The sequence below is a fragment of the Lynx rufus genome, unplaced genomic scaffold (genome assembly GCF_022079265.1).
Source record: "Lynx rufus isolate CCGP_SWC_20201006 ecotype Redwood Valley unplaced genomic scaffold, mLynRuf1.p SCAF_6, whole genome shotgun sequence".
Classification (NCBI taxonomy): Eukaryota; Metazoa; Chordata; class Mammalia; order Carnivora; family Felidae; genus Lynx; species Lynx rufus.
In genome coordinates this window covers 47306895-47329147 of record NW_025814878.1, presented here as the reverse complement: position 1 = coordinate 47329147, position 22253 = coordinate 47306895, and the positions used below count along the sequence as shown (strand labels likewise).

Genomic DNA, 22253 nt, shown 5'->3' with positions numbered 1-22253 from the left:
CCGTCCTCTGTACCCTCTTCTTTCTCCCAGCCCCAGCGTGAGAAGGCCCCCTCGACATCCTTCAAGTTGTGTGGGGGCCCGAGCGAGGGAGAGGGGGACAACACCGACTGCCCCCATCTCACCCCTTGCCTCCCTGTGCGGGCGCCCCTCCATGACCTCAGTGCCTCGCTGGGTGTGGGGTGTGTCTTATGCCAGGAACAAAGTTTTCCTCCTTAGCACTCGTGATTGCCTCCTGAAGAGGGGGAGGCAGCCTCTAACTGCGTAGGTTCCACTTTCCTCCCCGCCAAACCACCTCAACAGCCGGAGGATGTTGCGACTGACTGGGGTGAGGGAAGATTAGGTCTATTTGACTCACTGTGGTCAAAACACTTCCCCTGTGACTGGCTGCTGCTCCAGTGGGCCTCGCGGCCGGTGGGGGGTGGGGGTGACAGCCGGATTCCCTCTTCCCAGCTTCTTCCCACTCGCACCGAGGCCCCGCCCCATTCCCCCGTGCGCGCTCTCCCAGGAATCTCCCCAGACAAGGCCTCTCTTTGTCCCCCTCTCCCTCGCTCGGGCCCCCACACAACTTGAAGGATGTCGAGGGGGCCTTCTCACGCTGGGGCTGGGAGAAAGAAGAGGGTACAGAGGACGGGGCTGCCCCCGGGGAAATTAGGTGGCATCAATAGGGACATGTCCTCAGAGATGATCCCCTCCCCCGAACCCACTCGGCCACTCTACCGGTCCCAGCTTGAGCCCAGCGGACCAGGCCGAGGCAGGAGAAAGAAACTAAAGTTACCCGCTGCGTGTCACCTGGACGCGGGCAGCCGGAAAAGGCAAAGGTCTCTCTTGGGGGTAGGGGAAATGGAAGGAGGAAGATCTCAGCAAATGCGTACAGAAGGGGCGACTCAGCCTTCAAACGCCAGGACAAAGGATGTGCCAGGGGCGGGGCAGTGTGGAAGGATGGAGAGGGAGCTGGACCACTGGCACTGGGGGGGGAGAGGGGGGCATCCACGCTCTGGACGATAAAGTCTGGAGAGGAACTGAGCAGGGCGGGGGGCGAGGGGAGACGGCGGGGACCCGCCAGGCGGAGTTCCCGACCGCCCAGGATCGTATTTCCCCGGAAGCGAGCCCCACCCTCACCCCCCGCGGGCAGGGGGCGCACAGCTGGCTCAGCTGGACAACTTACCGGGCCTCTCACGAGCCGGGAGGGGCCGCTTCCTGCCCGGCGGGCGTCCCGGGGGTGGGTGGGACGGCGGGGGCGGAGGAAGGGGAGGTGAAGGAGACGCAAGGGGAAAGCGGCGGACGCGGGGCGGCGCGCCGGCTGCGCGGGGCAGGGGAGTTCGGCGGGGTAAGAGCTTTGGCGCCGGGCGCGCGGCCCGTGAGCCTTTATTCGCGCCTCATTAGCATCTCATTACCCCGCGATCTGGGGCCCGGGCGGCCCAGGGCCCGCCCACGCCTGCAGGGTGGTGCCCGAGGGCGTGGCGCTGCGGATGCCCCGTTCCGCTTGGGGGTCGGAGACCCGGGCGGGGCTGGCTGGGACTGAGAAGTTCGGGGTCTGCGCCGCCCGGCGCCCGACAGCGCACCGCGGCCTCCATCCCGGTCCCCGCGTCTGCAGAGCTAGCCGTTCCCGGGCAGGCGAGGCCACCCACCCTTGAGCCGTACCAACTCTTCGAGCGGCTTCTGAGCGCCGGGCGGATAGGGCGCTAGGGCTGGGCAAGAAGTTTGCAGAAGCTGGCGGGTCCGTAGGTGGCGCCGGAACGTCTGTGCTCTCTTCACCTCTCCTACCAGGAGAGCCATGGCCCGGGCGCCCCACGATGGATCCAGGCTTAGGGTCCGCCACGCCCTGCGACAAGTCTGTCCCAAGACCCGGGCTGAGGACAATGGGCACGGATTGAAGTCCGGGGAACCTGGCAGTCTGCAGCTTCAACAAGCGGCTTGAGAAGTGAGAGGGCAAGAGGGTCTTGGTGGGGGGTGGGGGTGTCGTTAGACCACTACTAAAGGGGAAAAGGAGGGGTGTGTGGGAGAGAGGCTAGATCCCCAGTGTTAAAAGCAGGCTTTGGAGTGAGGACCTGCAGAACTGTCAATGCTGAAAAGGGCTTGAGAGTCCTTTGGGATCAACTTCCTCATATTCCTGATAAGGAAAACAGGGCTGAATGTGAAGGCACCCGCGGTCATTCAACGAATTAAATATACATCAATTCTCATTTATTGAGCAGCTACTATGGGTATAACCATAATTTCAGTGATCAAAACAGTCCCATTTTACTGGAAAAGAGACTGAGGGTCACAGAGATTCTTTGTCCTGCAACATGTTACACAGCAAGTGACAGAGCTAGTATGGGGCCCAGGTGTGTTTGGGCTCCACCACACCAGTGTGGATGCAACGTGACAGATGAAAGCCTGGCATCATACGAAGCTGTTTCTTGTTTAGAGGAAATGACACAGTTATGTGAGAAATACTCACAAAACAGAGGAATAAATGGGAGGGTCCCTCTCCTTGAGATCCAGGGACCAGAAAGAGCTGGGTGCCCTGTGGTTCTCCCTCTTTATTCTCTCTTTGCTTTCCTCTGGAAACCCTCAGAGACCCAGTAAGACCTGAACACTCACTGCTCCCGGCTCTAGCTAAGAGGCAGGCAAGGGAAGGGAGGCAAGGGGAAATGCCTGCTCTCTGCCAGAAGACGCAGGGAATTCAGCCAGGTCACACTCAGGAAACTAGGGCAGCCTCCCAGCCGGGCCCTTCCTAGCTCTTGAGTATGACTCGTTATTTGGCTTGAAATGAATGTGCCAAAAATTAGACACACCCATATTTAAATACACAGTGTAAAAAGTATTCTTAAGTCCACTATAAATGGGTTACCAGGCTTTTAGAACCGTCCCATGTCCCTTTTATTAGCAGATGGTAAAAAACTGGTCGCTCCAACTTAGTGTATTTGCAAAGGCCCCACAGGATCTAGCCCTTAATTCAATGACTTTGCTGTTGCAGCCAGAAAGGATTATGTGGCCCTCTGAATGATAAATGGTAAAATTTGTCTTTAAAAGATCACAGAACAATAATGACTCCAGTGCTAAAAATCTGCTGACTCGGAGTTTCACTTTCTGCTAATTAAAGATACACACTGGAGCATAAAGCAGTGGGTAATATACTTACTGATCTGTAATCCAGAAGCTCTTGGTCAGATTCCAGCTTTGCTTCACCAGCTTAGTGTGACCTTGAAAAAGTCACCAACCACCATGCTTCAGCCTTATCATTTCTAAATGAAGGCAGTTTAATTACTCAACCCCCTCGGCTCATTTCAATTCTAAAATGTTGGTGACCCTAAGAAATGTACAGAGACTAGAAGGCCCAGACTCCAAGCCATGAAGACAGGATCTCTTTCCTCTAATCCGTATCATGTTCTGTGTCCCAGCAGTGCCTTCCCTCACACTGTAGGTGACGTATCTCAGCCACCTTGTAATATGACCTTGTACCTATAGGTCTGTGAGGTCACACAACACACCCACGGTCCTGGGCCGGGAGCTATGGCTGCAGTGTGACGGGCAGACACATTTCCTGATATAAACATAATTATGAACTGGGTGCAAAGTGTAGAGTGCTGTGAACAGATATGACAGGGTGGCTTGATTGAAATTAGAGAGTCAGGGAAGGTCTCCCTGAGGAAGTGACACACTGAATTCAGACAGCTGAGCAGACATCACAGTAGGTGCAGAAACCTTTCAAGGCCTGAGAAACCACCCGCCTCCAGCTTTTAAGGCAGGAAATCGGTGAATGTTTGGGGAACAGCAAGGGAGACAGTGGCTAGAAGTGAGAATGGGGAAGAGGCCCAAGAGGAAGCTGCATCTCAGATTTTATTCTGAGTGCAGTGGGAAACTGCAGAAGGATTTGAAGCAGAGACATGATCATATTTGCCTTAATAACACAATATCCATTCATTGACCGAGACGCTGCTAAAGGCACAATGGTGAGCCCAAATAGATCACCACCACTTCCAGTGGAGAAAGCGGCGGAGGGGGAGGAGCAGAAAGGGTCAGTTAGGCCTTGGCAGGAACCCAAGCAAGAGGATGTGACGGTACAACAGGGGGGATGGGAGCAGTGGATGGATTCAAAACCGTTTGAGGCAAAACTGACTTATGTGGGGATGGCTGGGGCATATAGCAGGAGACGAGCGCCCTGTCAAGAATGGCTTCCGGCTTTCTCTCTCAGCTGACAAGAGTGACTGAACCGCATATTTGGGTCCCTCATTCATTTCTACTCTTCCTTGCAAACTTGATTCCTCTATATGCTGCTTTCTCTTCCGGTACGGTCTCCAGAGGTGAAAACATGCTGATTTTATACACCAAGATAACACAGGGGACAAAGGTTAAAAATACAAACAGGCTCAGGATTAAATATTTTCCTGTGTTTTTGTTAATGAGCACTTTTATACTTCAAACACTAAGATTATAGATAAAACTTGTCCAGAAGCCATTTAATCATGAGAGGGAGATTTAAAAAATGTGGAGTTTTAACTCCAATTTAGCCTAAGAGAAGCTTCAGTTTAACCCTGCATCCAACAAGGATAAAAGTAACATGAACTAAAACCAAAAGTCAAACTATTCTTTAGGAGTATCTTCAAATCTGTATTTTAAATGATCCAATGGACATGAAGATATTAATCTATGGATACTAAAATTCAAAATAAATGATAAATCCATACTCTGAGACTAACAAAGTTAGTTCCCTGACTTGACCCTGGCTCCGATTTTTCCCTTTCTTTCAGATGTTAAAAAAAAAAAAAAAAAGGCTATGATCTCTTGCTAATGTTACCTAAAATGTGTTCAAGTTCCTACATTTTGTGTTGAAAGTATGATTGACCTTTAGTTTAAAAGCTCTCCCAGTGTGGTACCTTTCACGTGAGAATGATTCTAAATACAGTGTGTGTATGTGTATATACATGTACATACTTAGTATGTGTATGTATATATTATATATATATATTATAGCCAACAAAAGTGTTTGTTGCTTAATTACATGCAAAAAATTTGAAAGTTACATAATCTATCACAGTGACATTACTGTTTCTTTTAGAGGTCATTCCTTGACACCTGATGTTTACAAAAGGCAAGGGGAATTTTTAGAGGTCACTCCAAGCCTGCTGTTTACAAAGTGAAACCAAGAGTTTTCTTTCAATTTTTAAGAATTTAGGCTTATTTTAGGAGCCCCTGGGTGGCTCAGTCAGTTAAACGTCTGACTCTTAATTTTGGCTCAGGTCATGATCTCATGAGACTGAGCCCTATGTTGGCTTCTGTGCTGACAGTGCAGAGCCTGCTTGGGATTCCCTCTCCCCCATTTTCTGTCCCTCCCCCACTTGTGTGCGTGTGGTCTCTCAAAATAAGTAAGTAAACATTAAAAAAAAAATTTAGTCTTAATTTAGTCTGAAAAGTGAGGGTGATAACTCACCTCAATACTTAACAAATAAGGGTAGCAAAAAGTCAAACAAGTCCGCCCTACACATAAACTATCCTTAGTCAGGAGTTCGAAAAAAGGGCTCACGGAGGCTCATGTTAGTTAAGACATTTTCACATCAGCAGTAACTTTCATGGACTTGGTAAATTTCTATTAAGTTTTTAAACCAATAGTGGTAAAATACTAATATAAGTATTAATGTGGTAGTCGTTTCTATAGGAGAAAGACTATACACCTTTTACAATTATTGTTTTATGTAAAACGTCTGATCATGCTAAAATGTCAGACACAGATCAATTTTTAAGTAAGTTCTACACCCATCCTGGGGCTTGACCTCATAGACCCCAAGATCGAGAGTCGTATGCTCTATCGACTGAGACTGCCAGGGGCCCCAGATCCTCAATTTTAGCCAAAAACCTTCCATTACATCAAGCAGATCGTACGTGAAGAGAAATTCAGTTTCAATTTCAAAAGACTGGTGATAGTTAAGCCCATCTGGCGGAAGCAGCGTAGTGCTGTGCAGCAGTTCTGGCTTTGCCAATTACTGTGTGACCATGGGCAATGGACTTCATCAGTTAGGGCCTCTATGTTCTCATCTGTAAAATAGGCATAGTAATATTACTTAGCTCATACAAATGTCATGAAGATTAAGTAAAATAGGAATGTTGCTTCAGATAGGCTATAGGTGCATCCCAGACACTGCTCATTCCAGGTGCCAATTATCTTGGGCAGAATTGTGTCCCCCCCACCAAATTCACGTGGATGGCCTAACCCCCAGTACCTCAGAATGTGACTGTGTGGGAATAGGGCCTTTAATGAGGTAACTAAGTGAAAATGTGGTCATTAGGATTAGGGTGGGCTCTAATCCAACACTGGTGTCCTTGTAAGATTAGGACAAAACACACAGAGGGAAGACCATGCAAAGACAGGGAGGAAAAGATAGTCAGGAGGCCTCAGAAGAAACCAACCCTGCCCACACCTTGATCTTGGACTTTTAGCCTCCAGAACTGAGAAAACAGATCTCTGTTGCTTTCAGCACCCAGTCCATAGTATTTGTTATGGCAGCCCCAGCAAGCAAATATGCCAGTCCTGGCCCGAGGGCACTGGAGTCCCCGAATTGCAGGGTGCTGCATAAATCCTACTTTGTGAGCCACGACACAAAAGAACGTTGAGGAGCACCAAGGTACAGACCTAAGACACTTGGCTTCAGTCCTGGCCTATAGTATAAAGGCTCAATATGTGGCAGATATTATTATCCAATTCATGAAAACCTAGATGTAAGCATCTATAATGGGAATATCACTATATTCTTCAGCATTAAGTGACTGGTTGCTCACAGTTCCTAAACACAGGGAACTGACTGCAGAAAACAGCAGAGGTAGAAAAATGTTCAAGAAGCAGACACAAGCACATGTGTAAATAACTGATTTTGATGGCAGGAGCTTGAGTCTTCCCAAAGCTAGCCCTCTAACTCAGAGAAAACCAGAGACTCACTTTTGAAAGCGATAAGGTGCATCTCAGTAACCCAAAGCATAATGTTCTATTTCCTAAGAAGTACACTTTGTATTTCCGCACTTATTAAAACAATTTTAAAAACTGTACAAGTTTAATACAAAATAAGTTGTGAAACACTGAGCCAAAAATTTCTCAAACACGTAAGAGACATTTTTACGTGCATGACATTTCCTTTGGATACAGAGTCACTGAACTTTAGAATTTGGGATTTCAGAGGGCAGAAGGTGTTTTTGGGACACAAAAGAGAAGCTAGATTTATAAAGCTATCATTTTCTCCTTTCCCTTTGACAGACAGGCAAATAAACCAGAACTCTTCCAGAAGATATTTTTATGGCTGAAACTGGCTCTCAAGTTAGAAGCAGGTAGGCCTGTGCCATGCAGAACAGGAGCCACCAGCCACACGTGGCTGTCAAGAACTTGTATTACGGCGGGGCGCCTGGGTGGCTCAGTTGGTTAATCGTCCGACTTCGTTCAGGTCATGATCTTACAGTTTGGGAGTTTGAGCCCCACGTCGGGCTCTGTGCTGACAGCTCGGAGCCCGGACCCTGCTTCAGATTGTGTCCCCCTCTCTCTCTCTGCCCCTTACCTGCTCACACTCTGTCTCTGTCTCTCAAAAATAAATAAAGATTAAAAAAAAAAAAAAACTTGTAATATGGCTAGTGTGACTAAGGAACCGGTGGTGGGTTTTTTGTTGTTTTTTTAGTAATCTCTAATGCCTAGTGTGGGGCCTGAACTCATGACCCCTGAGATCAAGAGTCGTATGCTCTTCTGACTGAGCCAGCCAGGCACCCCAGATTTTAATATAAATTTAACTGATAATCATTTCAGTTATTGGAAAAAAATTCAGTGTGCAACTACTTGTATGTCAATCTAGGTTTTCAACTGTAAATTGCATGAATTCTAAATACAGGTCAAGTATGTCCAAAGAATATTAGCATTCAAATTGAGTGTATACTAGATTTTGAAGACTTAGTATGCAAAAAAGAATTAAAAAAATCTTATTAATACGTTTTTATACTGATTACAGGTTGAAATATTTGGAAAATGTGGTATTAAATAATTTTACTCAAATCAATTTTCACCTTTTTGTTTTTAATGTGGCTACTAGAAAATTTTAAATTACATGAGGCCCACATTGTATTTCTCCTAGTGCAGAGGTAGACTGTCGTAAAGCTAGTTAAACTTGACTTATGTGACCGTATTTCCTGAATAAATTCTCTAGCTCTCCAGAGTGAGTAGCTAAAAATTCATTTATATTAATACTCTGTATCTCAAGAAACTGTGGGCCAGTAAGCTTTGAAAAACTGGCAAAAACTATGCATTTTAAGAGTAAGATTGAAGTAGTTTAAATGACTTAAGAATTTGAAATAATATTTAGGTCATAACTGTATTTGTAAAAATTACTATCTTGGCTCTAGTCAGGCCTGACTTGAACATTACTTGATTGATATACATAAGATATATATCATTTTAGAAATTTTGTGAATTATATATACTAAAATATAGTTTGGCAAATATGTTTAAAAAAAAAAAAAAGCTTTTATCTTCTTTCAAACCTGAAGAATTCCATTATTTTAACCTCCAAAAAAACGTTCTTGACTCAGGCGGAAATCAAACAAAGATGTCTACAGAGAGAAAATAAGTAACTGATGTAATGATCCTGTTAATTTTAGGGTAGATTACCCCCACGCTCCACCAGCATTATGTTAACTTAGATTAGTGCCCATTTTCTTCTCTCCAAAATCTGCTATCAGTTTACTTAAGAGAAAGCAATCAAAGTCTCCAATAAAGTACACTGGGCTTGAAAACCTAACCCAAACATAACTTCAACTTTTGACAATTATTTAAAACTGTACAACAATTACAGATTGGCTACTATGGTTTGGAGGCTCAAATTATTTTTAAAAGTAGAAGATATTTACTTTTTAAAATGATGTGTCCATTTTATGAGATTTAACCTACTTTGCAATAAAAATAGATTATAAGGTCCCATCTTCAGAAAGTTATCAGACATACTACACAGATCATTTTCAGGATCAATTAGAATTCAGGAGCGTATATTTGATACTTAAAATACACTGAATAGAATTTTATATTCCAGGATAACTGAGAAAGCTTTAACTTCATCAGAAAGAACAATTATCACTGCTGACAAAAATTTGTAATTTATGGGTTGAATGTCTTGATCCGTTTCACTCTTTAATTAGACTTTTAAATTAAATTTTCAATAACCTTCTTTTAAAAAAATATGTAAATCCCCTCAAAAATATGTAAATCCATGTTTCTCAGAAAAATTGAGTTCAGAATTTTTAAAATAATCCTGTACTTTTTGGTTTTCTTGTTATATTCATTTTGATTTAAAATAGACTTTTAGTTTATATGTCTCTGAATCTACCTCAAACCTGACACGAAGAGCCCACCGTACCGCAGAGATTAAATGTTGAGTTACTCTGTTTTAGGGGATTAGAAAGTATTAAAAGGACAGATTCTCCAAAGTTGTTATCTGTATTCAGCCCTGACTTGTCTTATAGAAGCAACTGGGTTGCCTAAGAGAAATGAAGAAACCACTCTACCCAACTCAACCAACATATGACTTCCTTTTTTCTAAAAAACATAAATGGAAACGTCACAAGGCCATAAGCTGTGGCCATGGACATTCAAGACTTAGAGAAGTCTAAATCAATGCCCCCAAATAAAAATCATCCAAGACCTTACGAGATTTGGATGAAAATGAAAACCACTCATCAATAATGAATGCTAAATCCAAATCTGGACTACATACAAGATACGACACACACGTCTTGTTGCCTGGATGGAAAGCATCAGAACTAGCAGCTAGCCATCACACCTCTGCAAAGACTTGTGAGTGCTTCAGAAAGCCTGCCTTCCGGCACAGTTACAGCTGGCTCACTGGGAGGAGACCAATCCATCACACACGTTTACAGGTCAGCTCTGCTCCTGGCTAAGTGGTGGGGGTGGGGGCACATGGTGGGTGGGTGTCGGGGGAGCAGGCTCCGTCAGCTGCAGGTGTTGAGCCGGATCTGAAGCACTTGCTAAATGGAGCTCCCCTGTTTGCTCTTGATGGGCGTGAAGATGTTCCAGGGTTTCCTTGGAGAGTGTGATTACATGCACTGGCTCGGTCTGTGCGGGTTCCATCTGGCTTTCAATCATATTGAGGCTCTGAATGTGTTCTGTTTGCTCCTGTTGGGCTGAAAGAATTAAATTCTGCAGTTGTTCTGGCTGCTGCGTGAGCAGGGTGAGATTAGCGGCCTGGTCCGAGGTCATGTTCTGAGAACTCTCTGCTGTGACAATGCTGATTCCTTGGCTAGGACCAGGCATGAAATTGATGTTATGTACAGAATTGGTTACAAGAAGCTGAATTTCTTGCTCTCCAGATGCAGACAGTTGATAGGGCTGCAGCTGAAGAATATTCCTGACCTCTTCAGTGTTATTATTGCCAGAAACGCTGCTGGCATCTGATGCAGGTTTCTCTTTGCTATGGATTTTCAAGTGAGCCTTCAAGTTGTCTAAGCGAGCAAACTGTAAGTTACACTCAGGGCAGGAGAAGGGCTTTTTGCCTGTGTGCAGAATGCAGTGTCTCCTCTTGGCACTGGAGTCAGAGAAGGATTTGCCACATATGCCACAGGAGTATGGCTTTTCTCCTCTATAAGAAAATACACGTTTTATCTTAAAAACAGTTTTGCTACTTCCTGATTATTTAGGGAGAAGAAGGCAAGAATAGAGGAAAAATTAACTTGACTGGGAGTCATAAGTCATGGGTTCTTCTACTAACTTAAGGAGTCACAGCAAGTCCCAACTTTCATGGGTTTTAGTTTCTAATCCTAAAAGAAAAAGAAAAGGCGGGGATGGTATCTGAGTAAGGGTGGTGGATGGGGCTGGGCTAGATGTGATAAAATTTTATGATTCCATAGTCTATATTTCAGATAAGAAAGCAAATATTTACATATCACACAGAAAGTTCCTTTTTGGTTTTAGTTCTCATTGCAAACTTTATTTCTTTTTTAAAGATTTTAATTTTAAGGGGCGCCTGGGTGGCGCAGTCGGTTAAGCATCCGACTTCAGCCAGGTCACGATCTCGCGGTCCGTGAGTTCGAGCCCCGCGTCAGGCTCTGGGCTGATGGCTCGGAGCCTGGAGCCTGTTTCCGATTCTGTGTCTCCCTCTCTCTCTGCCCCTCCCCCGTTCATGCTCTGTCTCTCTCTGTCCCAAAAATAAAATAAAAAAAAAAAAACGTTGAAAAAAAAATTAAAAAAAAAAAAAAAAACTTGAGTAACCCTTAATTATTTGCCTTAGAAGGACTATTAAATTGGGGCGCCTGGGTGGCTCAGTCGGTTAAGCGTCCTACTTCGGCTCAGGTCATGATCTCGAGGTTCCCAGGCTCCGTGATGACAGCTGAGAGCCTGGTGCCCACTTCAGATCCTGTGTCTCCTTCTCCCTCTGCCCCTCACCCACTCGTGCTCTCTCTCTCTCGAAAATAAATAAACATATTTTAAAAAAAAGTATTAAATCAAATCTACAAGCTATGTGAACAAAAACATTTATTCGGAAACATTAAATTTAATATTTATTTTTGACTGAAGAACTTAAGCTTTGAATCAGTCCCCAGCCGAAAAATAAAAATTCAAGAAATGAAATCAATCATGTAAACTTTTGCTGGCCAGAGCCAGTTTTCCTGATTTTGCTTAAGTGGGGAACTGCTTTATTGAAAAGAAACTGTAAACTACACAAAAACTTCTACCCGTGTAATAATTAGGGAAAAGGACTGTATAGGTAACATGTCACCCAACTGAATGCCAGGGTTGAATGAGGACTCCCATATGAGAAAAATACCTGCAAATCTTTACCTGTGGATTCTGATATGGGTCTGAAGAGAACTCTTTGCTGTGAAAGATTTGCCACAGATTTCACAAGTAAATGGCTTCTCACCTAAGAAAGGGAAAACATTTAGAAATACATATCCAACATAAAGGAAAAAGGAATAATCACCCCACAGTTCACAGTATAAAAAACAAAAGGGGACAGCACTTGACTCCTCAGTGAGTACAAATGAATTAAGCCCTTTCCAAGCACCTGCTGTGTACCCAAGCACTGAGTGCTAAGTACCAAGAGGATGCAGAGAAAGTGTAAGATATGGTTCCTTCCCTTACAAAGGGAAACAAGGAGATGCGTGATTATACGCAGGAAACAAAAGGACACACACCATTTACTCCTGTAGGTCCATCCTGAGATAACGCACAACTGTCACACTTTCCTGCTTAGTGAGGTAGCCCTCCTGACACCTCCCCAAGCACCCCGGGGCACTAGGGTGACTCATGTATTATTGACATCTCTATCTACCTTCCAGTGTATTCAGAATCTGACCACCTGTAACACCTCCACTGCCACCCCTGGTCCAGGCCCACCACTGTCTCTGCGGCAGCCTCACAGGTCTCCCCACTTCTGCTCGAGCTTCCCTGCTGCCCACAGTAAGTGCTGCGACCACGGTGACCCTGCAGGCAGTCAGATCATTTCACACTTCTGCTGCAAACACTCCAAAGGCTCCCTGCTCCCATCCAGAGATAAAAGCCAAAGCCCCAAGCCTACGAGGCATCGCAGATCTGTCCGCCCACACCAGTCCTCGCTCTAAACTTTTCTGACCTCACCGGGCACTCCCCCTTTGCTCGCTGCTCAGCATCCCGGACACGCTGGAGAGTCACTGGACACCACACCCTGAGCGAGTGGGCTCCATAGGGGACTCCTGCTCCCACCAGTCATCCCCCAGCACAGCTCCCCTCAGGGACTCCCTCGCCCTCTGCACTGCCTCCAAGTCCCTGCTCAAACGTCACTTTACCAGAGAGGAGGCCTCCTCACCACCGAAAGCCCTGTCCCCCACCCCTAATACTCCTTAGTCCCCTTCTCCGAATCCATTTTCTCATGATGCTATCCCCACCTCACACACTGTACTTGTTATTTATCACCTGTCTCCCCCGTTCTTAGGAGAAGAATTTGTGGGCTTGTCTACTCCTAGTACCCCAATGCCTAGAATTGGGCCTGGCACGCTGTTCCAGAAATCCCTGATGAATGAATGAATTTCACGGGATGCAAACGAAGGCCCACACATGACTGCTACAGACTCCACGAGGAATTCACAACGCTTCAAAAGCATTCATGCAGTGTTAGCCTGTATGCTGCACATACTACCGACGGACTGTCCCATCCTCCAGAAACAAAATTAAGTGATCCTAACGCAGGCAAGGGAACTGAGTTTAAAGAAAAGAAAGAACAAAATCCCACTGACGTAGGTAGCAGCAAGGGATGGGGGCAACCTGGAGTGCAGCCAGGCAGCTTCCCTTCTACAGCATTTACTGGAAGACGCATGCTACACATCTCTTCGAGCTCCATCTGGGCAGAGGACACGGGTGCCAGCTTGGGTGAATCTGCATCTTTGCATGATCAACTCCCACCACTCCAAAGGTGAAAGGCAGGCCACTGCCATTATCTTTCCATAGCTTCTCAAACGAGAGCCAGGGCCCACCCTGGTCCCAGTTTGTTTCCAGATTCCAAGACTGACTACCTGCTTGTCAAGTTCTGTGTGGGAAACGTTAACAATGTTCACATTACCATTTGATGCTATCTGGGTTTATGACATCTCAGAAAGTCTTTCTGTTGACATATGTTTTAAACAATGGAAATTCAGAATATTTATCTGGACTGGACCACCTGGACCACATCCACTGCTACCACACGTTGCAAGCCCCTGATTAGTACAACAGCCTCCTAACTCCTAACAGTCTCTCCACCCTTGTCTCACCTCACCCCAGAGAAGCCAGAATGATCCTATTAAAATTCTAATGCACCTCCTATCACTGCTCTTGTTAGTCCTCTGGCTCAGAATAAAACCCAGTCTTCACCGTGGCCTCCTACATGCTGAAGCCTGAGTGCACATACCAGAATCACCAAGGAAACTTTCACAAATACTTTCAAGGCTCTACCCCAGGTCAGTTCAGTCAGAATCTCTGGGGTTGGGACCAGGCTTTTTCTCTTTTAAAGCTTCTCAGGTGACTGAAGTATGCAGCTATGCCGAGGAACCCTGTGTTATACAAACTCCAGTCACCTCTGCTTTCCACCTACCCGAGCCCTCCTACCTCTACTGCCCTGGCTTAGCCTCAGTCACAACGGCCTCCCGGCATTTCTCTGGCAAGTCAGAAACTCTTGTGTTTCAGGGCTTTGCACCTGCTGTTCCCCCTGCCTGGGATGCTCTTCTCCTGGACAGCGACAATGACTGGCTCACTCCCCATAGCATTCTAAACAAATTTTTTTTTTCTTTTAAGCTTATTTATTTAAACAGTCTCTACACCTAACGGGGGTCTTGAACTCATGACCCCGAGATCAAGAGCCGCATGCTCTACTGAATGAGCTGGCCAGGTGCCCCTGCTCCCCAGAGCATTCAGATCTCTATCCAAGGTGTCCTCTTATCAGTGAGGCCTTCCCACACAAGTCCCCATGTAAAAGGGCAGCTCACCTTCCCACATCCTGCCCCCTTACCCAGTATTTAGTTCTTCACAGCACTGACCCCCACCTAACATGTTATATAGTCATTTGTTCTTTGTCTTCCTTGGTCAAATGGTAGCCCCTCAACAGCAGGGGCTCTGGCCACCTCATTCACTGTTGTATCCTCATGACCTAGGTAGAGCGGTGCCTGGTACCCACTAATTGTTCTGTAAATATGTGTTAAACGAGCGAATTAAACTTCACAGAACCTGTTCACGATAACATCTATTGAAAGAATGTATGGAGGGGCGCCTGGGTGGCTCAGTTGGTTAAGTGTCCATCCAACTTCAGCTCAGGTCTTGATCTCGCAGCTTGTGAGTTTAAGCCCCGAATCAGGCTCTGTGCTGAGAGCTCAGAGCCTGGAGCCTGCTTCGGAATCTGTGCCTCCCTATCGCTCTGCCCCTCTCCCATTCACATTTTGTCTCTCTCTCCTTCAAAAATAAATGAACGTTAAAAAAAAAAATGTATAGAGCTCCATTTTCACAGAATGCCTACCCTATGAGACATTTATTTTAAGAAAACAAGTTGGGGCGCCTGGGTGGCGCAGTCGGTTAAGCGTCCGACTTCAGCCAGGTCACGATCTCGCGGTCCGTGAGTTCGAGCCCTGCGTCAGGCTCTGGGCAGATGGCTCAGAGCCTGGAGCCTGTTTCCGATTCTGTGTCTCCTTCTCTCTCTGCCCCTCCCCCGTTCATGCTCTGTCTCTCTCTGTCCCAAAAATAAATAAACGTTGAAAAAAAAAAAAATTTATAATAAAAAAATAAAAAAAAAAAGAAAACAAGTTAAGGAGAAAAACTTTGTGTTTGAAGAAGAAAATGTCCAAAGCAGCATAAACCAATCGATATACCTGCCCTAATCAATCGTGCCTCCTCTTTATCCCTGGAACAGATTTTCCTGGAGGTGGCGATGCTTGTGTTATAATCACTGGTACTGGGGCAGGAAATGGGAGACCCCCATGCCTATGCTACCTTTGTGTTTGTTTCATTTTGTTTCCTTTTCTAAAAACAACGATCGCCATCTCCCACGATGAACTACACTAAGACTGAAACACAACCAAACTCAGACTTGTAAGCCATCTCTAAGTTGCTGAGCTATTAGAGAAGGGATCTCCCCACAGAATGGTGTGGACAGCCTTCCACCTTGATCTCGTAAAATCACCATCCAATTTATAATAAATGGAGCCTGAGGACTCGACCTCACTCTTCTAAAACCATGAAGTGTACCAGAAAGGAGGGACGAGATGGTAGTTTTACCTGTGTGTGTCCGTAGATGTTTCTTTAGCTGAGACACATCCATGAATTTGCGATGGCAGTGGTTGCATTCCGGTAATGAGTGGCCTTGTCGCAACAATAAAAAAAGTGTCAGTGCATGTATGCGCTCTCTCCCTGCATTTCTTCAGTGATTTGTGTTAAAGCACTTCCCTGAAAAATAATCACTTTAAATATGGTACTTTAATAACACAACAGTAATTTTATTAATTTGGTAACAGTTAATATTTTCCTATGCACCTCAACACACTACTTGGGAGAGCTGGGACTCTTCCAACCTCCCTAAACATAATCTCCTTCTTCCCTTGAAGCACTGGTGTGACTGTGGCCAACTGGTCTCAAATGTCACTCCCAACCCCTCATTGATTTCTTATCACTTGGCAGGAGAGGAAAAAAAGACAATGGACAGAGCTAGGTGGGAGAAGGCCTGGACGGACAGCTACGGGGTAAGGATACTTCTGTCTAGGCACCATTAAAAACAGTCAACTGGCACCCACTTAGGCAAGTGGCACTTCTGAAAGATGCCAATTCTGCTGGGTTTCTGTGTGTGGTACCAAAAGCGTAGTACAAAATTTTTAAATATAAATCCCAAGGTAGTGGAGAAGAACACAAGGAAAAGACAACTAATTTAGATCTTTTTAAGATTCTTTCCTTACATGCTAATTTATCTTCCACAATATGACCCTAGTGTTTCAGAAGTAATTTGTATTTGCTTTTCTCCCCATCAATCCAAATCCAAATTTTCTCTCACTTTACTGTACCTGTGTGAACTCGATAATGGCTCTTTAGTTGTCTTTTCTGGCTAAAATATTTGCCACACTGATCACAGGTGAAAGACTTCTGTCCTGCCAAATAAAAAAATAAAGACACTAAAACACACAAAAACTGGAAAGAACTAGAATGTTCACTGATAAAGTAAGTAACACAGTGGGCCCAGGTCCCCATTTTCTATGAATGATTTGGGTTTGCCTACAAACCCAAATGCCTTCAGAGTCCACCACAGTAACATAGACGTGCAAAGATATGTAAGGCAGTAGGGAGTGGTGGAGACTGGGGTAAAGGTGGACCGCTCAAGTTTCCCCCCAAATCACCAAATTCTTAAACAAATGTCTGCACATTGAGCTCCTGAGAGCCAGTTTATAAGCCCTAGTTTTAAGACTCAATGCTGTGCAGAATTCTAACCTACAGTCTGGCAAAGGCACAATTCTGCCGTTCAATGACACCAGGTGGGAAGTGACACCAGGCTGAGAAAAGCCCCTTTTGATCGCGGGTAGCGCCCACCCCAGAACCCGGTGGCAGGTGGCCCCTGGTGCTTCCCCAGCTACCTGAATGCAGACTCATGTGCTCCAGCAGGGAGTGCTTGGTGGTGAGAGCCTTGCTGCACACCGTGCAGGTGTAGGGTCGTTCGCCAGTGTGCATCCGGGTGTGGACCTGCAGGGAGTGCTTCTGGGCAAAGCCTTTTCCACACTCATTACATTTGAAAGGCCGCTCCCCTGGAGTTAAGAGCCCCAGAAACACAGTGTAAGCAAGAATATGCACATCTTTCTGTTTCCTACTAAATTAAAATGACAATAAAGGGATTTCTCTTCATAGCATACATCCACAAGGCCCAGCACTGGAGAGAAAACAGCAGCAATAAAATCTGGCAAGCTGGAACAGATGAATCCGATGCCAGCAGTGAGAAGGGCTGAGACGGAACCTAAGACACAGCCTTCACAATGCTCAGGAATTGGCAGCCCCTGTTACCTCTGAAGATGGGGGTGGAGATCAATGACAGTCTGTTTCGAAGGTAGTTAGACCCCCCAGAAGACTGGCCAGCTCCCCAACAAGGCTGGAGACTGTTCTCTGAAGAGGGTAAAACAGTCTCTGCCCTGTGGGTCTCCAGGCACAGTGGAAGGGGACTGTCCCAGGGACAGCAAGTCCAAGTTTACTTTTGAAGTGATGAGACTATAACCGGCCTTCTTCCCTGCTCCTGCTCTAGACACTGGCGGGCAGCCTGGGAGGGTGGACTGTTTTCTTCTGGGATGTGGCAGGCCAGGGTAGGAGGGCTGCAGATGCCAGGTGTCAGTGAGGAGGTGGGGTGCAGCCACACCACCCCCAGTGAGGCCGTCGTCTACAGGCCCTCTCCATACCCATGGGAACTTTCAGTCAACCGTTCCAACATAAGATTAAATATGATTTTTAATTAATTAATTTTATTTATTTATTTTTGAGAGAGAGAGACAGAGAGTGCCAGCAGAGGAGGGGCAGAGAGAGGGGGGCGGGGAAAGAGAGAATCCCAAGCAGGCTCCACACTGTCAGTGCCGAGCCTGACTCGGGGGCTCAAACTCATGAACTATGAGATCGCGACCTAAGCCAAAACCAAGGGTTGGATGCTTAACCGACTGAGCCACCCACGCACCCCAAATATGATTTTTTAAAAACCACCATTCAAGGAAGGCTTTTAGTAGTTGAAACAGATACCAAAACAAGTAAGAAAAAAAAAGCAATTTGCAAAAAACAGAAGCTGCCCAAGGGGAAGAAAACATTAAAAACTAACAAGAGACTGCTGTTATTAACGTGCTCACCATGAACCAAAAAGAGGATTCACAACAATTTTAAAAAAAGGGGCGCCTGGGTGGCTCAGTCGGTTAAGAATCCAACCTCGGCTCAGGTCATGATCTCGCAGTTCACGGGTTCGAGCCCAGCACTGGGCTCTGTGCTGACAGCTGGGAGCCTGGAGCCTGCTTTGGATTCTGTGTCTCCCTCTCTCTCTGCCCCTCCCTCGCTAGCACTGTCTCTCTGTCAAAAATAAACAAACGTTAACAAAAAAATTTTAAAAAAAGAACCTAGAGAATAAAAAAGGGCTTCTAGAGGTAAAACAGTGAGAGTAGAAATAAATCTTTAAGTGTTGAAAGATAAAGGGGAAAGTAGAAAGTAGAGCCAATAGTGATGGGAAATAGGAGATAAGGACATGGGAGGATGGGTCTGGAGGTTCAACATCCAGATAGCAGGGAGTTCCAGAAAGAGAGAGCGTAGAAAACCGACAGAAGAAATCATCCCTGAGATACTTTCCAAAAATTTTCTGGAACTGAAAGACAGAGTTTCCAACCCGTGTGGATCTGCTATTAGCCACCAAAATGGATGAAAACAGACACACACTAAAGTGATTCACTGCAAAATTTGAGAACACTGGGTGCAAGAGGGGACATACTACATGCTGTTTTCCTTAACAAATCTTGCAGAACTACTTAACTATTTAAACCATACTGTTACAATTCAACAAATATTTCCCAAATGTCTACTTTGTTTAAAGAACCAGAATTCAAGGTTGTCAATCTATCCTTCGAACCAAGGCTCCAATTAAATCAGAACCTCTGGGGGCGCCTGGGTGGCGCAGTCGGTTAAGCGTCCGACTTCAGCCAGGTCATGATCTTGCGGTCCGTGAGTTCGAGCCCCGCATCGGGCTCTGGGCTGATGGCTCAGAGCCTGGAGCCTGTTTCCGATTCTGTGTCTCCCTCTCTCTCTGCCCCTCCCCCGTTCATGCTCTGTCTCTCTCTGTCCCAAAAATAAATAAACGTTGAAATCAGAAGCTCTGGGGCTGGTGCCCAGTTGCTGGTAGTTTTAGAAGCTCCCTAGGTGATTCTAATGTGTGGCCAGGGAGCACCTGGGTGCCTCAGCTGGTTAAGCGTCCAACTTTGGCCTAGGTCAGGATCTTGCCGTTCCGGAGTTCGAGCCCCGCATAGGGCTCTGTGCTGACCAACTCAGAGCCTGGAACCTGTTTCAGATTCTGTCTCCATCTCTCTCTGCCCCTCCCCCACTCACATTGTGTGTGTGTGTGTGTGTGTGTGTGTGTGTGCGTGTGTCTCTCTCAAAAATAAACATTAAAAAAAAAAGTTTAATGTGTGGCGGGGGTGAGAACCATGGGGCTAGATGCTGCTGGGTCAGATGACAGCAAGCTGAGGGATGAGAGGAGACTTAACTACTAGTCCCTATACTTAAGCTTACAATTAGGTTTAGGGGTTATTTAACTGGTAACTACAGCCCGACCCAAAAGAGAGTTAAGTGTGTAAGAGAGGACTCAAAGGAGGAAGGGATTTCTGCCAGGGCTGCACTGTCCAATATGGTACCATTTAAATTAACTAAAAAATTCAGTTCCTCAGTCACACTCACTACACGTCAAAACCACATGTAGCTAGTGGCCACCATATTGGACAATGCAAATACAGAACGTTTTTTCCATCCTCACAAAAGGGTCTATTGGCCAGAGCTCGGTTAGAGGGACCAAACAGGAGAAGACATTCACAGCTAGATGGCTGAGTGAGAAAGCTGTCCAGACAGACCTGGGTAAAAGCACAGCTGTGGTCAAGATGAAAAATGTTCAAGACTCAGAAAGAAGAATAAATCTGGCTAGAGTGTGATACCTGGGCATGAAAGCCTTGAACCAACAACTCTAAGTAAGAGCAGGGTTCTACAATCAGGCTACCTGGGTTCAAATCCCAGCTCTGTCTCTACATGGATGACCTGGGCCAGTTATTTCTAGGAGTCGGTCTCTTCATCTGTACCATGGGGATAACCTTCCCTACCTCATAGGACTGTCGTGAGAATTAAATGCAGTAACATGTATAAATGCCTTATTATAATGTCCATCACATAGAAGTTGCACAATAAATGAAAGCTGTCATTATCATCATTACTCCCAAACACATTCCAGCAAGCTGCAAAAAGTGTAATTACCCGTGTGGCTCCTCTGGTGGATTGCCAAAAAGTGATTGTACTTAAACACTTTGCCACAGTCCTTACAACAGGCCTCAGGGCCACCAGGGCGCTTTCTCCTTCCACAGACCCTTCTGGCTGAACTCTGGTCATCTTCGTCCCCAACAAGTTTGTAATCTTTAAGTTTGACAGACCTCCGAATCCTCCGCTTGCTGTACCGACTCTGGCTGTCCTGCCCGTCCTGGGTCTTGGGATCACAATTCTCATCTTTTTCAGCAGGCACTTCCTCCCCTCTCCCTGGCTCACAATCTTCTGTGTCTTTTGCTGGAATCTGTTCATTCAGTATACCGCTGTCTCCCTCTTTTACCACAAAGTTATGTCTATTTTGAACCGAATTGTTTACTCTCAGCTGTATTTCTTCCTCTGCAGGCAGCTGTGATTTCCCCTCCTGCAAACTGTTGACTTTTCTTGGCCTTCCCCGTTTCCGCTTTGGAGGATCATTTTTCTTATTAGAAATAACAACCACTGGGGCACCAGCAGTGCTCAAAGTCGTTGGCTTTGGGGAACTATGATTATTTTGGAAATCCGTGTAAGCCTTTACCAGGTCATAGACTTTTAAGAACTGAGCGGTAGCCAGGACCTGTTCCGTACTCTTCTCACTGGCCTGGAGACAACCCGTGTAGATAAATTCCAGCAGCATACCAAACGTGTCAGCAACCATGCCTTCCAGCATATAAATGGACTGACCAATCTCCCCCTCTTCAGCAAACATCATGGAGAAGTATTCACTACTGGCAGCAAGTAAGGCTTTGTGAGCCCGGAAATGCACATTCTCCACGATTAAAGTGATGTCACAGAGAAAGCCTTTCTTCCGCTGATCCTCAAAACTGGCCAGAACAGTGTCACTGTGAGTGTCTGAGTGTACAACAAGCTGCCCAGAAGGCTCTGATGATGTTTCTGCCATTTTCTTTAGAAGCCAAGAAGCATACAGCCTGAAATAAGAAAATAATGATTAAAAACGAGGAAGCATCATCTCACAAAGTTAATCCTAGCCCAAACAAACCTAGCATTCACTTCACATGGTTATCTGAATTTTACCATTTGCCACTTGCAGAAGGTGATTTAAAAAACAAAAAACAAAAAACAAAACTTAGGTTGGGATTGTCATTCTTGTACTGTTACCTAGTTGGGTGAGTCTCCAAGATCCCTGTTGCCTCTCAGGGTCTGTTTTCTCCTCTGTAAAATGAAGGAACGGGAATCAACCATCTCTAAAGTCCTTCCCCAGCACCAACTTTCCATAGCTGCGCACACAATCAGAATGGGAACCACAGCGTCTCGATTTCACGCATTATTAAACATTTCGTCTGTGAAAACATATAAAAGGGGCCAAGAAAATGTACGAAATGAATTTGCGGGTAGCTGCAATGAAATAATAACCTAAGGCTCATCGGGCCTCGCTTCGGAAGCATAGCACGATCGCCCAGGCTGTCCCCAGACAGCGCACGGAGGGGCGGGCGGACGATTCCCCAGAGACCCGGGCCCGCGGAGCGGTGAGCTGGACGCGGGGGAGGCCCCCCACTCCCGGTCCGGGCCCCTCAGGCGGGACAGGGGAGCACACGGCTGGGCAGCACTCACCACGGCCCGGGACCGCGGGCTCGGGAGGACCTACCTGTCGGGGCGCCCGGCGGGGTCCGGATCGCGGCCGTCCCACCTGGCGGCCTGGATGGCGCACCCGTGCCAAGGCCACCCAGGCCCCCTACTCTGCAGAATCCGCCGCCGGGGTACCTGCGTCGTCCGGGCTTCTGTC

The 22253-nt window shown here is 46.2% G+C and overlaps 2 protein-coding genes and 1 long non-coding RNA gene across 11 annotated transcripts in view; 1 reads left to right on the top strand and 2 right to left on the bottom strand.

Moving 5' to 3' along the window:
• Window positions 1-1354, bottom strand: part of MICAL1 (microtubule associated monooxygenase, calponin and LIM domain containing 1) — a 12037-nt gene extending 10683 nt beyond the window's left edge. The window contains exon 1 of one of the 3 annotated variants that reach the window (XM_047102293.1): window positions 1166-1354. The gene's annotated coding sequence lies outside the window, so the exon portion shown is untranslated. The remainder of the gene's footprint in view (window positions 1-1165) is intronic. The other 2 variants (XM_047102288.1, XM_047102289.1) reach the window with 2 other exon arrangements.
• On the top strand, window positions 1263-14791 carry LOC124528607 (uncharacterized). Of its 2 annotated transcripts, XR_006966193.1 has the most exons (5): window positions 1263-1921; window positions 7229-7299; window positions 9451-9882; window positions 12301-12421; window positions 12933-14791. It is a non-coding gene; the product is annotated as an uncharacterized LOC124528607 (long non-coding RNA). The 2 variants fall into 2 exon arrangements; XR_006966192.1 differs by lacking the exon at window positions 1263-1921 and having other exon boundaries at window positions 5313-7299.
• On the bottom strand, window positions 8009-22253 carry ZBTB24 (zinc finger and BTB domain containing 24). Of its 6 annotated transcripts, none has more exons than XM_047102295.1 (8): window positions 22116-22253; window positions 21629-21810; window positions 20468-21438; window positions 17077-17244; window positions 16513-16596; window positions 15737-15820; window positions 11801-11882; window positions 8009-10601 (listed from the first exon to the last, which is right to left on the bottom strand). In XM_047102295.1, exons 3-8 carry the CDS (start codon window positions 21408-21410, stop codon window positions 9884-9886), a joined length of 2079 nt encoding a protein of 692 aa, XP_046958251.1. In that variant the 5' UTR covers window positions 21411-21438; window positions 21629-21810; window positions 22116-22253; the 3' UTR covers window positions 8009-9883. The 6 variants fall into 6 exon arrangements, 4 of the variants coding, with proteins under 4 accessions (XP_046958251.1, XP_046958252.1, XP_046958253.1 ...); XM_047102296.1 differs by having other exon boundaries at window positions 21629-21682; XM_047102297.1 differs by lacking the exon at window positions 8009-10601 and adding an exon at window positions 10623-10779.

What these genes read in the sequence shown, in the direction of transcription:
- ZBTB24 (XM_047102295.1), bottom strand. Translation starts at nt 21,410, where the DNA reads ATGGCAGAAACATCATCAGAGCCTTCTGGGCAGCTTGTTGTACACTCA. An exon ending in CCATTATCGAGTTCACACAG is followed by an intron (nt 15,821 to 16,512) that starts GTACAGTAAAGT and finishes TGTTGCGACAAG; the next exon opens with GCCACTCATTACCGGAATGC. An exon ending in ACCCATATCAGAATCCACAG is followed by an intron (nt 10,602 to 11,800) that starts GTAAAGATTTGC and finishes ATTTTCTTATAG; the next exon opens with AGGAGAAAAGCCATACTCCT.